Source organism: Sinocyclocheilus rhinocerous, unplaced genomic scaffold (genome assembly GCF_001515625.1).
Source record: "Sinocyclocheilus rhinocerous isolate Xijiao unplaced genomic scaffold, SAMN03320098_v1.1 scaffold679, whole genome shotgun sequence".
In the NCBI taxonomy this organism is placed as follows: domain Eukaryota; kingdom Metazoa; phylum Chordata; class Actinopteri; order Cypriniformes; family Cyprinidae; genus Sinocyclocheilus; species Sinocyclocheilus rhinocerous.
In genome coordinates, this window is record NW_015635058.1 from 388869 (window position 1) to 405026 (window position 16158).

At 35.6% G+C, this 16158-nt stretch overlaps 1 protein-coding gene across 1 annotated transcript in view; it reads left to right on the plus strand.

The window, feature by feature from the left end:
* LOC107746553 (complexin-1-like) overlaps positions 1 to 16158 on the plus strand; it is a 51683-nt gene that overhangs the window by 29033 nt on the left and 6492 nt on the right. The window contains exon 3 of the mRNA XM_016560809.1: positions 13306 to 13481. Coding sequence (XP_016416295.1) covers positions 13306 to 13481 — 176 coding nt within the window. The remainder of the gene's footprint in view (positions 1 to 13305; positions 13482 to 16158) is intronic.

Consider the following 16158-nt stretch of genomic DNA (forward strand, 5'->3'; position numbering starts at 1 on the left):
CCAGACGCCTCAGATTGATGAATACCTGAACGCCTTGAACAGAATAGATAAAGGCTATTCTTCTGGATCAGATGAAGTAGAACAACACAGAAAAGGTTGCATATCCATACTATTCAGACTTTATAAGGATTCTGGATTGATAATTTGGTCCCACTTGATATTAGGTGGCCTTAACTACTGTGTACTTACATAAAAAAATAACTACAATGTACTTATTGTGTTCATATTGTATTGCAAAACACTTTCTGCTATTGAGGTGGGATACAGGTAAGGTTAGGGACAGGTTTGGTGGTATGGGTAGGTTTAAGGTGAGTTAAGGTGTAAGGGATTGGTCAACAGTCTAATTATAAATGTAATTACAGAAATTAATTACAGATGTAATTGCAAGCAGGTATTTTAAAATATAAGTACAATGTAAAAACATGTATGTACACAATGAATGCATTGTACCAAATGAGTAATTTAAATGTAAGTACATAGTAGTTAAGGCCACTTAATATAGAGTGGGACCGATCATTTTATACTATTTACAATAAAATGGGTGTGCTGTGATCAAATTTGTTAACTAACTGTTTGTAAAGTTTGACCATTTTAAGCAATTATACCCATTTACAATTGACATTTAAAAACCTTTCTCTTCAAGGACACCAGACCAAAAATGCTAATGACTAATCCTGCATTACACAGATTTTTGTCCAATCAAACACCCTCTCAGAATGCTCCGCCCCCTAATACCACCTGCAACTGACTTGCATGTACCAAGTCATGGTTAAATGCTGAAAAATAATTAAAAACATCATGAAAACAATAATCAATACATTAAAGAAAACAAGGACATCAATCGTTAACAGTAATTACAACATAAATGCGTTTAGAAGTTTTCTAGTTACACTTCAAAAAAGACTAGTTTTTGAACACAGGATTTTACACAGTATATATATATATATATATATATATACTGGGAGGATAATAACTGAATTCTAACAGACTACATCACATCATCCTGCATCAGCAGACTACAGGTCTGGGCCCGGGCAGGAACATTAATTGCATTAAAAATTATTTTTCCATAATTAATTGCAAATTAATTAGTTAAATCAACAGCCCTAATATACATATTAAGTTAAATTAAGCATAAATATAAATACATTTGGTGCTGGACTAGCTGGTGGACCAACAAAGCCATGCAATCCAACTGGTAATACTGCACATTAATTTCTGGTTAAACTAGATGAGAAGCCTTGCGTTGACCAGCTACCCTGTTCTTTTCAGCAGGCCAAACAGCACAGCTTCACCTTAATGGTGTCGGCAAGATAAAGTGAGTCCAATCCTGTGAATCGACAAATGACGTGACCTGCATGGAGCGCAATTGTCCTTGACCTTGGCTTATTGGCTCAACGCATGCTTCAATATGTCTCGCCAAATGGCTTTTTTTCAAGGCTACTGGGAGAAAACGATGAAAGAGGAGGGCAAATACCAAGCTGCTTAACCAACACTGTGCATTTGAATAATGTATTCTGATGAGACTCACTCGAGAGCTTTTCAAGTGTCGCTCTGACCCGTCCATAGCATTCTCATGAGCGTCATGCTGGGAATGGGATTGTCCTCGAATGAGTTTTCATAGATCTCACGATTAACTGAATGCAAACAAATTCCGTCACACACAGGCAGAGGCTGGGAGGGACGTAGGCGAGCCCGAATTTGAATAATGATGTTAGTTATCTTGGGAATCAGAACGGCTGCGAGATCGATGGCTGACTTCTGGGAGTCACAGTGGAGGATGATATGTTTGCACAGAATAAGAAAGGCATATTTAGACGGCTAATACTTTACAATGCCAAGTCAAGTGCCAGAGATCAACAGAGGAGAATTTGAGGGCTTCGATTTTTCTCATTTATAGCTCATGAAACATACCTAGTTCTTGGTCCAAGTATCAAGATATGTTTCCAGTGCTTCTCCTGAAACCTCTTAGAGGAAATAAAAAAGACAATTGTTGACATACAAAAGAAGAAAAGAGCTTTAAAAACAATTGAAAAAACTAAGCTCAGGTTATTTGGTCTTTGACAAATATAATAAGAAATATTTGAACATATTGAAATCTCTGGATTTTGTTTTCAGAGGAAGTCAGAGCAAATTATGAGACTTCATAAAGACCTTCTTCCTACCTATTAGCAAATCAGGACTATACTTAAAGGGGTCATATGACGTTGCTAAAAAAGGGGCATAGAGGATTGTTTCTCCTCTATGCCCCACCTTTCTGAAACGCGTCGATTTTTACAAAGCTCATCGTTCTGAAAAGCGAGGTGTGCTCTGATTGGCCAGCTATCTGTTCTGGAACAGTGTTGTAAATACAACTTAACCACTGATTTCTAATCGTGTCCTCTTTTGGAAGACCAAACAAAGTAGTTTTGCTTTCACAACGAAACACACAGCGTCTCCACAACATGGCGCGGCGGCAACAATACTACAGTGAGAATCAAAGTTATGCCTTCTTTCTTTGCGTGAACATTTGGGCGTTGTTATGCAAATTGTCCCACACAGTGACATGTGGGGGCGTGTTTAAACGAGGCGTTTTAGGAGGGCGTGGATGAGTCTTAACTTTTATAAAGAATATCTCTTTGGGTTTGAGACTTTAGTCTTCGCAACTTTAGGGATCTTATCTATTCACGAACAGCTTTTAACACTCCAAAGAGAAAGAAAAACTTGAAATCGCATCATATGACCCCTTTAAAACAAGAAAAAAAAGACTGCTATAGGAAAAATAAACTCAATTCATAAGGAAAACAATTTTGATCACATTGTTAGCTACTTCATTTGCTCCACAATTAATACCATTGCTGAAACAGTGTATGTTCAATTGTTAATGTTTGTATGTGTATGTGTTTTTCCTGGATTCACAGAGAGTAGAAGCAAGAATCTAGTCTTTTTCTTTTAATATTAGCACCATGCTGTTGGTTTCTTGAGGGCTCAAGTAATTCTGTCCTAATGGCAAATCATTGAGTCTGACCTTTCTCTGTGGCCTTTATCTGTGTCAGTCAGTGGACCTTAAGCCTGACCTTAGTCAACCTATTTTGACATTTACCAGGCCCAATAATGAGCTATCAGTTACTCTTACCTAATACTGACATGTGACAAGCAGAGCTAGTGTAATATAGCAGTTAACTTAACCGAAACTCCTTCTATGATAAAAAAGCAATTTCCCCTGTAAATGTTCATTATTTAAAAACCACAGGTTATTAATGCATACTATTATGATCTACAGTAAAAATAAGAGCTTCAAAAAACAGAAACCAGCAGTGAAAACAATAGCATGGCCTCCAGTCATGAGGAAAATATGACTTTAGCAACACCAATCAGACGCAGAGCATAGTACTGGCACTACTGCTGCTACAGCATGCAAACCTGCATAAAGTTACACTTAAAAGTAAACATTTAAACTCAATGAAAGCAAGAAAGATCATAAACGAGACCTCTTGATTTCTCAAATAAGTAATAGCTCTGTCCCAATTCAGAGACTGCATCCTTTGAAGGCTGCATTCGAAGACTGAATGTGTCACAGCTGCACGATGAAGGCTGTTCCATTTTGAAAGCTCCTTCAAATGCGGTCTTGAAATTCATCCTTTGTTTCCCAGACCATGAAGGATACAATAAATGGATCCTTAGACTATCCGAAGATTAATTGCTCACCAGTGATGACGGGATTTTATTTTTTTATTTTTTGAGAGAGAGAAAATGCCAGATTCAACTTCTAAATAAAAGCATTGGGTTTCAAGAAACAACAACAACAACAACACATTTTTGGCATACTGTATCTTACTAAGATGCTATTTTATAGATCCATTTTTATTATGTACATAAATGGACCATAAATGGCCTTCGAAGATGTACCCTTTGAAGTCTGCATTCTTGATGCAGCCCCTGAATTGAGACACAGCTAATATCCCAAATACTGTATCGGCAATGAGATTTTATATAAACTTATTTCTCCTCAGACTGTTCTAAGACCATATTATCAGAGTTCCCTTTCAGTCGGTCACTCTCGACGTCACGTCGGATGACCGACGAATTGGGATCTCGCTTAGAGAGACCAATCTATTTCGAGTGTAAACTAAACGAGCCAATGCACATTGGCATGCGATTATTGCATCCAGCTGCCGCTGATCACAGCGTGAGTATAAGTAGGCAGCAGATGTCTCTCTAAGCGAGATCCCAATTCGTCGGTCATCCGACGTGACATCTCCGTTCCCTCCTTCAGGGAACGAGGGTTACCATACGTAACCGAGACATTACTATTCCAATTCATTTATAGCATTATATTCAATTTTATGCAGCAAAAGTATAATTTTATACTGTTTATTTACTTTTTTTAATTTCTCCTCCAGGAGCTTTAGAAGAAGCATTTGAGACGAACTTGGTACCTCAAACATAACTGAGAGCTCAAGCAATTCTAATGAGCTGTGAAAGGGCACCGTGAAGCAATAAAACTATCCTTTTGATGGCACTATAATGTACATGCTATTTTGTTTTTACTTTAATGTATTGAATTAATGAAAAATGAACACACCAGTAGTTTTATTTGAGCATAGTTGAAGTACAGAGTGACATAAAATGTGTCGCTGTGCATTTAACACCACCCTGTAGGTTGCCCCTGTTGCCTTTTAGTATAAAACAACCTAATTAAAAGCTACTCTAAAATATCATGGAGGTATATTTTACAGCGTACATGTGCAAGTACAAAAGATGTACTGCAGATGAAGTGCAGGCACACAGTGCAATGCACAGGTATGTGTTAATTTGCACATCTGAATCTATTCTCACAGTGTGTTAGGTGACGGCGCACCACACTAGAAGATGCAATCACACATGAACACTCTACCCTATTAACACTTTACCAGCAGCGGAAATAAGAAGTCTGAAAAGAAAGTTAAAAAACCAATTTAAACATTCCAGACTTAAAAGTCTTAATACCAATTAGCCGGCCCAAAGAAAAGTCCTAATTGTGTGAGACAAGGACAATTAAGAGAGCACACAATGCAAACATGCAGCATGTAATTTGTAAGTGAGTCCGGTCCAGTTGCTGGTTGTTGAATGCTAATGTGTAAATGTATTAGAGTAGGTGTTAATATCCAGCTCCATCTCTGTGAGCCTGCCAGAGAAGCATTTTTAATTGGCTGCCGAATCCACAATTAGGGGCATGTGTAGTGGCACCTGATATGCAAATGAAATGAGACTTATCTCATTATAGTTCATTTGCATGGGTTTCTTTAAATTATAGAGTAAATAGGTGAGTTAGATACCTTAATTACACAGAGTAGGCTGGATTATTATAATTTTTTTTTTTCAAATTCTTGTTTTGTTCACAGGTGTGGAGAAACATCAAAATGCTCTCAGAAGATGCTGTGAAACGCATTGCTCACTACAAAATAATCAAAGTTCTTTTAATCATATATATACTTTAATTTCATGTAAAATGCACATAACATTCAGTGCCAACGGTCATTTATCAGAGACTTCTATCATCTGTTCAGTGGTATTTATAGCTACATTTAGCTATAGTTAAGTAATTAACACAAACAAGTGTTACATTTACAGTTCATCATTTAGCATTTAATCATTATCAAACAAGGAAAAACAAGTGTGCAGACTTAAAATACTATCTATCTATCTATCTATCTATCTATCATCTATCATCTGACTATTTATATCTATCTATCTATCTATCTATCTATCTATCAGCCCAATTTATGCTTTTGGATTAGGTGCTTTTTGTCCGTTTCTTCAGTTAAACCCTTAAAGCAGTGCTTTGTTTGACTACCATATAAATTTTAATACAAGAGCTCAGCTTGCCTGAAAAAAATAGTCTCATGAAAATGTTCAAGGTCACAAATGACAGAAACATGAAAGAAAACAGCATAATTAAACAGCTCCACAAGCATTTGGCGTATCCAAGGCAACATATTGACATCCTGCGTGCTTTAGTAAATACGAATGTGGGTGCCATCTCATAATTTTCTCTATTTTTTTTTTCTTTCTTTTTCTTTCTTTGGCATTTGCAAAGTCGGCCAAGATGAGTTTAGGTGATGAATTACTTTAGTTCCTAAACATCAATGTGTAGGATCCATTCTTACAACCTCCTTGTGAGAGAAGAAATTGAATTTCAAGACCTAGAGACTCTAGAATGTTAGTTTTTTTCCCCTCCCCATTAATCTTGTTCTGCACTCTTTTCAGGGCTTATATCCTCCATCATTTATCTGAGCAGACCAGCAAAAAAGGAAAACTATTTTTAAACCTTTGAATTTAAAAATAATCACCTATGAAATATTCCCTCATACCTTTAGACACTGGAACAGAGGACAGTAGGCAGGAGGTGTCATTGAGATCCTTGGTAATTGGTATGCAAGGTTACCACACTAGATTCTATTACACAAGTTCGTCATAGACCCTTGAAAGAATCTTCAAAGTTACAAGAACATAAGCTCTTCTGATCAGGCTTCCATTATAGAGACAAAGTAGCGTCCCTGAATCCTTCAGCTGAAGATTAAATATCCCATGGACTCCAGTCCCCAAAAGCAATCCTCTCTCCTCTTCCTTCCTTCTCATTTCCCTATGCTGAGCCTTTACACATGACACGGCATCTGTGGTCAAGGGCAATCATTGGGCAACGATGGCAGCACTTTGAATTTCGTTCGAATAATTATTTCGCCCCAGGTTAAGATTTTGTGGAGTGGATTCTGTCTGTTTCTCAGTACTGAGGGACGGGGTGCTCTTGCCTTCCTGCCATAACTCTGTACCCAGCAAGATGAAAATAATAGAGTGTGAGAGAGGCAGCTGCAGTCGTACACGATTTCTGGCAGCCCACCAAGATCAGCATGCTGAGCTGCCCAGGACTGCAGTACTTCCAGCACGCACGACTAAAGGTGGAGGATCTGCACGAGAGAAGAGAGGCTGCAAATATGATTTAGAAGAAGAGAAAGTGAGTGATACCTTGAAGCGAATTTAGATGGCATAGAAAGAATGATAGAATGATAGAATGATAGAACGACAGACAGACAGACAGACAGACAGACAGACAGACAGACAGACAGACAGACAGACAGATGGATGGAGTGAAAGATAGAATGACATCATGATAGAACGATAAATAAATAGAACGACAATAGACAGAGCGATAGATAGCTAGCTAGCTAGTTAGCTAGATGGATAGATGGATAGATGGATAGATAGATAGATAGATAGATAGATAGATAGCAACAAAACTGAGATCCTTTTTCTTCTGTTTCCTTACACAGATTGTCATGTATCATGAATTAATGGCCACAATGGCTGCTAAACTCCTGCAGACAGACAGCGACCTGTAAAATGCCCCAGACCGGTGATGGATCAGTCCAGCCCTGCACAATCAGTCCTATTTCCTGGTCCTTCACTCGCTGGTTAGGGAAGATAATGGCAGAGAATGGGTGATAAAAGACTTTCGTGATAGCACTCCTGACACCTTCTCCTATCTATTCTTGGGAGATTTAGGATATACACCTCACTTCCTTTAACCCAGTCCCAAAGAGAAAAAAATCCACCTCTCATTAGAGCATGGAATACTGGCCCAATCCTTCCATTTTGGCTCCAGGCTTTTGCACAGTTCTTAGTTTACTCGACCTCTCCCGAAAGACACATTTATCACACCGGTGAAGCTGATTGCTCACTGCCCTTCTCTTTTTGGTTTCCTCAATACTGGGAATTGGGAGGGTATATATAGTAAGCAAAAAAGGGAAGATAAACTGTCCAACAGAATCTGCTAGAATTCAGGAGTACATGAAACTTTTTATGATCAAAAACATCATTTTGGAGTTACAGAGACAATCAAGGACAGGATGCTAAGTTTTAAAAAATCTGTTTTCAAAGCCTCATAAAGTTAATTGGATTTTTTTCAAGGTTGAAGCACCACCATAAATCATCATTTAATTGGGATGGATTAAATACGTCACATGAGACACGTGATTACCGGTAACATATGGAGAGTAGTGGAGAGGTCGTGCCCTCTCTGCTGTGTGGCACTGTGGAAGAGACAGTGTTTGTGGGTGTCCCGTGTGGTATCTGATCTGTCAGTGGACATTAATGTCCTCGCAGGGAGCAGGGTGTGGCGCTGGGCTCTCAAGATAAAGACAGATGGAGCAAGAAAGGAACACAGAGTCCTTGAATTTGCGCTCTCTCCATGTGCCCGGGCTCCACGGGGGACTTGGTCACCCTTCTCACGGTCCTTCAGTGTGCAGATGACCTTCACACACCCAGGCACAGAGAGAAAAATAACCTTGAAAAGTGTAGTGGGATACATTTATGCACAATAAGAGTAGAAAACACAATATATTATTATTTTTGCAGAAAGTTCAGTGAGAAAATTGGTTCATAATTATTTGAGTAGGAATGTCTATTTTTGAATAATTTAGTGAATTAAAAACTTTACACATAAGAGGTACTCTATTGTAAACTGTATCACTTTCTCTGTTAAAAGATGGGATTTTTCATAACAAATAAATATACCTCTTATAATATACTTTTTATCACTTTATTACCACTTAAGACTAAAAATAATAATCTTCAAAAATAATCACCAGTCACTGGTAAAACATCTTTAATGACATGGTGTGTGTGTGTGTAAACACACACAAGGAAGATAACATAGATTGATTGATTGATTGATAGCGCTAATTAAAAACAGACAATGGAAAACACTAGAGTTCAAACGGGAGAACAGAGCGATGGCTTTCGCCTGTGATCTTCAAAAACTTTTGGGGAAAAATGGTTAATATTAATTGGACTGGAAGTTGAATGGATGTAGTTATGTATCTTTGAAACAAGTTTTTCCTTCAAAATTCTTTAGAGCATATGGTCCAACCAAGGTTATTTGATTGCGGAGTCTTTTTGACCGAAAAACCGAAAAGGGTTAGCATGTGCTATTAGCCTGTTTTGGCCTTGGTAAAAATAAATAAAATAAATTAATAAATAAATAAATAAAAATAAAAAGTTAATTGGTTAACAGCAAGTTCCCTTACTATACACAGAATGGTACAGATTTTGGAAGTAAAAACGAACAGTCATCTTATAATTTACAGAGAAAAACCATAAACTGACATTCCCACAATTTTACATTTGATGGTATTCTGTTTAAATAATTATGTTTCTTGATAGTTTTTGCTTTTAATTATATACATTTACTTTTTATGTTTCATCTTTTGTTGTTAAATTGATGCTTTCTGCATAATTTTAGTGTCACGTGATGAACTAATCATGTGTCTCTTTTATTATGTACTGTATTTTTATATCAGTACATCATTATATATACAGTATATTAGTACAAAATAAATGGTATTACTTTAGATAGAATATTAACACTATATCAGTAAAACCTACCTTTTATATTGTAAATTTGAGTTTGAGTTCTGTAAAACCTAAACTGTTGCTATACCATATTTTTACGTAAATTTCACGGGTTTATTTTTTACAGTAAAACATCAAAAACTAATTATGTAGAAAGATGAATTGTAGACCAGCAATGTTTTTGTGACTTTAACTTTCTTGCTATCTAGTTATTAGCAGCTTTCGATAAGACTCCTGCTGGCACTAACCATAAACTGGGTCTCTCATGAATACCTATCAAAAAGCATATGACTATATGCTCAGCAACCCTCTCCAGAGTAAAGATAAGCTTGGTCCTCCTAACCCTCATGCACATATGATGTGAACGAACAGCCCAGGTTGATGAAAGAGAAGTGAATCGTCAGATCTGAAGGCTAAAGTCTTTACACGTCTCTGCTGTCAGAGAGACCCAGCACTCATTAAAATCAATTGCTAGAGAGCAGTAAATGCGAGACCATGTGTCACGCAGGTTGAACGCAGACCTCATGGACCGGTGGAATGGCAGTGTGCCGCCCTCAACTGCTGATCCAGGGAGAACAAAACTCCTGGACTGAAAACAGAACCCTTCATGCATTTACATGCCGTTCTGTCTCCCAGCACAAACTGACGTGACATGAATACATATTGCATGAACTTGGATAACTTCTGTTCTGCTATGTCAGCCTACAGTAACTCAGACACAAAGGTGGCAAGTGGGACAAAAAGTGTAGTTTTGAATGTGGCTAGATTTGTACTATTATTTGAGTATTATTGACCACAAGATTGGTGATACAAAAAAATACCTGGAAACGAAAGTGTGTTTACAGCCTGACACAACTGCATTTTTCTCTATGCTACTTCAGTAGAATATCACCTACAGTATATATGTGTGTGTGTGTGTGTGTGTGTATTTTGTATATATGTACTTTAGGCTTAAGGGAAATGTCCATAAACTTAACGGATAATGTCCTGGCAGAAAATTACCAGTACCTTTTCTGTTTCTTCTATGGATTTTTTTTCTTACACTGTAGAGCACGGCATTAGCAATGGCACAGTAATGGGTATAAAAAAAATGTGTAACATAAATGGAATTTTAGTTGCTTTAGATAAATGTAGTGGTAAAATATATTTTAAAATCGAACCTCTTACAGTATCATCAGATCTTATTACATTTGGCAGACACTTTTATCCAGTTTCTGCAGGTTTTATAAAGGTATGTCTTGTATAAGCAATGCTTCAAGGTTTGAAAATATAACTTCCAATAGATCTCCATTACTTTCTAATTTATTTTACAAAAAAAAAAACAAAAAAAAAAACATGAAGCTTGAATAGCCATGCTACGGAAATCAAGCGTAGCGTTAGTTCTGGCAGGTCATGTTAGTCAAGCTCGCATCAGCTGACTCTCAGCTGATCCCCATCTACCTATAGGAATGCGACACCTATCTAAGCATTCATATATAAGGTCCCTCAGTATTATCAGCAGTTTTCGCATTGCTCAATAGCTAATTACCCTCCTCCATCCCCAGCTCCTCCTCTGTCAGTCAGGATTCAGCCATCTGATTCTCCTTTGAACCAGACTAATTCTAAAAGCAGGGAGTTCTTGCCCAGAACAGAACCATACCGCCAATCCAAACTGTATGCTAATTGTCAATCATATTTGACGATAGTGATCCTGACAGAAATAATTTTTACTGTACTGCTATTCACACCGCAAAAAAAAAAAAAGACGTTCTTTATCAGTATTTTGGTTGCTTTTAAGTGCAAATGTCTAAAGATTCTTAAATCAAGATATATTTACTTGAGAGGCAAAATGGCATAAAATAGGAAGTCTTGGTTTATGAGAAAATTATCAAAGTGAAGTGAGTTTATGATTAAAACAAGAACAAATATCTGCCAGTGGGCTCAGAAAAATCTACTTAATTCAAAGGGGAAACAAGTTTTCATTCCCCATTGAGTTTCCTTCCCCAAATGTTTGTTCTTGTTTTAAGCATGAACACAGTTAATTTTGTTCAGTTTTATGACTTATGACTTCATGATTTGTTCAAAACTTCAAGACTTCATATGTTTAATTTGCATCTCAAGTATCTTGTATCTTGATGTATCAAGAATAATGTATCTTGACTCAAGGAGGTTTAGATTTTTGTATTGGAAAACTAAAAATACTGAGTAAGATGTTCAGTTTTTTGCAGTGCATGCAACACTTGATGCCATGGATTTAAGACTTTTTGCTCTGATTTAATATAATTATATCATGTCACAAACAACGTTTAGATCTGAAAGCTCATTGTTACTGAAGGGCCATATTTCTGCTTTACATTTGTGTTACCGTATTGGCCCGAATATAAGACGACCCTGATTATAAGACGACCCCCCCCTTTTTCCAGATGTACCTTTTGGAAAAAGGCTTTTTAAAAACCAGATCTTGTTTTTTCTCAGTAAAACACATTTTGTCTTCAATTATTATCATATTGCATATTTGTCCTATTTTAATTTTTGTTTTGAAAGTATGGTAAAAACTGGTAAAATGTACCAACAATCACATTTAAAAAATATTCACTTTTTGATATACCATTAAAAAAAAACAAAAAAAGAGGTAGCCCATCTGAATTAGGACATTTAGGCTATCCATCTAATAGTAGCCTACCAAAATCTTATTAACAGTAGAAGTTAAATCTTACTGTAGTCTTCAAATCTGGGTACTGTCTTACGTTTTAAAATCACAAAGGGAGTTTGGTCTCATCAGGCTAACGTGACAGTCACGCCTCATGCAGCTGTAAGGTTTTCTTTTTCTTTTGTTTTTACTCGCGATCTTTACAACATGCATTACATTACGTATTTCATGGCACACTCGTTTTATACGTATTTGGCCTAGTGTTGTGGGTGTATTATTGACATGTCAAAGTCTAGACCCTGAATATAAGACGACCGCGTTTTTTCAGATGTATTTCCAAGAAAAAAACATTGTCTTATATTCGGGACAATACGGTAATTCATCAAATGAATTACCAATGAAGAAAGCTATAACATGAGCAATTCGGTCAAAAAAGACATGGATCTTTTTGCATTTGTTTAAATCCTTTTAGTGCACTAATTCTATATACATTATAAAAAATCTGTTATACTTTACATTTGTTAGTCACTTTGGGAAAAAGCATTTGCTAAATGAATATGTACAGTAAGTGGCGCAATGCAAAGTTGTTAATTAACACTGAAACATATTAAAATTAATGCATATGCAGATTCGTTTTTTTCTAAACTTACAACACAATATCATGACAATGAATGTTCATCTTATGCAAAATCAATGCATTATTTCCACTATTTCCCCTGATTTAATGGTATGTTCAGTGTCAGTGTCTGTGTATTATAGGATCGTATTAGCTGGCTGCTCTTGAAGGGATACTGTATGTGTGATTTTAAGCACTTGTCTTTTGCTAAATTCTAATTACATACTCATTAACAAAAGTAAGTCTGACACAACCTAACATTGTGTTGCAATAATAAGGTTTGACCAATCAGTGGAGAGATACACGACGTCTCACATAGTCACACTGCGGAGCGCTAACAAGCAGTCTGATGACTGATGAATGTGAGTTGCAGATGCAATCAGAACTTATTATCTGCTTTGTCAAATTCCTGTATTCTCATGGCCCTAATGGAGTCCTTTTGTTATAACGATCTGACCTATTGTCCTTTTCTTGGCGGCTGTCCTACTTGCATGTCTTGCCGACAAAGAGAGCAGTCATCATTGAGAGTATTTATAAAAGAAACTGGATGACAGTGAGAACTAATTTACCAGATTTTCAGTTCACCTTGTGTTAGAGGTTATCCTCCAAATGTCTTTGGAAGTCCCTTTTTGTGACCAGTATGCAGTCCGTGATTTCCTGTTCCTGATTCTCTCCTTATTTTTTCTCAAAGGGGCGACCAAAGACATGGGGAAAATGCTAGGGGGCGAGGAGGAGAAGGACCCTGATGCCGACAGAAAGGAGGAAGAAAGACAGGAAGCCCTCAGGCAACAGGAGGAGGAGAGGAAGGCAAAGTATGCAAAAATGGAAGCGGAGAGGGAATCGGTTCGACAGGGCATCAGGGACAAGGTAAATGTACCGTGAAATAATTATTCACTGTTATGAGGTGTCAAAATGTTTATATGATCACTTATGATAATCTAGGCCAGGGTGATTATCATTAACATTCACTTAAATAACATAAAAAGAAAACTTAAACTTATTTTATTTCAGCTAGTTGCCATGGCAGCCTTTCTCATTTTCATTTAGTTTAAGTTGAAGTACTAACATATCTAAAACTAAACTAAAACTAATAAACAAAAAAATATTATATTATATTATATTTATTATATTATATTTACACATTTAAAATCTAATACAAATTACAAAAACAAAAATTCAAAATATAGAAGAAAATAATATATTCAAAATAAATTAATTAAAAATATTAACAAAGACTATAATAATACATCATTGATAATAAAATAATAAAACAATTTCAAACTTCTACAGTGTTTTCAAAGTTCTACAGTGCAAAAAATGATTTTCCTACTTAGTAATTTAGTCTTGACTTCCAATGCAAAAATCTAAACATTTTCAAATCAGGATACATTTACTTTAGAAGCAAAATGACTTCAGATATTAAGTCTTGTTTTCTGAAAAATGTATTAAAATTAAGGGAGTTCATGCTTAAAACAAGAAACAAACAAACACACACACACACACACACACACACACACATACAGTATATATATATATATATATATATATATGTATATATATAGATATATAGACATACACATATGATCATATTTAATTTTTCTTTGAGAATCACTGAACTGGGCTATTTAGAAAATATTATATTAATGCTGTATAGGAAAAGTAGTGGTTGAATGACATTATAGAATTATACAGACCACATATATACATAAAGTGAAAGTTATTTATGGGGGTTTTCTTTGTTTGTTTCACTCTTGGGGAGGCTGAATGCTGCTTTGTAGCACTTGAGTGGTACGCTGTGTATGGGGATGGACGGGCCCTGGGGCGCACGCTGTGAACCAGAGGGACTGGAAAAATAACAGTCTAGCTCTGGCAAGCATTCCATTACTGTGGAGGCTGTGGAGATTGACTATGCTTCAGTCCCTGCGCTCATACCACCATATGGCTGCTTTTCTGTGTGATAATATGAAGAAGAAGAAAAAAGGGAAAAGGTGTCACGGAAGGAAAGACCCATGGATTATGAAAATGGAAATATTATTCTAATAATAGACGGTGGTATTTAACAACTTCATTACATTGTGTACATTACAATAAACATTATTACAATATGCAATGCTATATTAGTTGATGTATATTAATTTAGAACTGCCATACGTTGATTAATTAATATTCACTTATATTCATATAGAAATGTAAATGAACTACTGTTTATTAGTTATCTCCATTACATACTGTTTTTAATTATTTTTAATAGAAATAAGTGTAATTTATTAACATAAATGTTATATATGTTTATTATTGATCTACATTACATATTGTTTGTTAATCATTTTAATAACAGTTACTGCCAATAATAGGCCTAATTTATTAATGTATTAATATAGTTATAATGTTATAATGTATTAATGCATAATAATAATAATAATAATTAATAAGTAAACACACACATAATATCTATATAATATTTATAACCATTTAAAACAAATATATAAAAACTTAAAATATAATCAATATATATATATATATATATATATATATATACTACCAGCCAAAAGTTTTTGAACAGTACGATTTTTAAAGAAGTTTTTTAAATGTTTTTTAAAGAAGTCTCTTCTGCTGCACCAAGCCTGCATTTATTTGATCCAAACCTTATTTGATTGCTGTTTCTTGAACAGCAAATCAGCATATTAGAATGATTTCTGAAGGATCATGAGACACTGGAGACTGGAGTAATGATGCTGAAAATTTTGTTTGATCACAGGAATAAATTACATTTTAAAATATATTCAAATAGAAAGCAATTTTAAATAGTAAAAATATTTCACAATATTACTGCTTCTGTTGTGTTTTGGATCAAATAAATGCAGGCTTGGTGAGCAGAAGATAATTATTTTAAAACATAAAAAAATACTGTTCAAAAACTTTTGACTAATAGTGTATATATTTGAGTAAAAACTCTCTCTTGATAGACAGATAGATAGATAGATAGATAGATAGATAGATAGATAGGTCAAAAATTGTGATTGTTTAAATGACATCAAGAACACTGGCTTCATCCAATGTATTAAAGTCAGAGTTAAAATGAATTATTTTAAAACATAAAAAAATACTGTTCAAAAACTTTTGACTAATAGTGTATATATTTGAGTAAAAACTCTCTCTTGATAGACAGATAGATAGATAGATAGATAGATAGATAGATAGATCAAAAATTGTGATTGTTTAAATGACATCAAGAACACTGGCTTCATCCAATGTATTAAAGTCAGAGTTAAAATGATTATTCTGCTTAACAGACTTGCCACATACGAATTTGTCGTGATAATTCACCTTGGGCCGCTGAGTCTCAGAGATTGTATGCATGGCTGCACAAAATGGAGGATGATCTCCTCTCGTGAGCAAACGGAGTTGGAGTAAAACAGATACATGTTTATGCAAAGTCATGTTGAGAGGATGGGAGGCCAAAAAGGCCAAAAATTTTCCACTAAGCCATCACCCCATGGGTCTAATCCACGACGACTGAACTTCAGGGTTTGCAGGGTTTGCC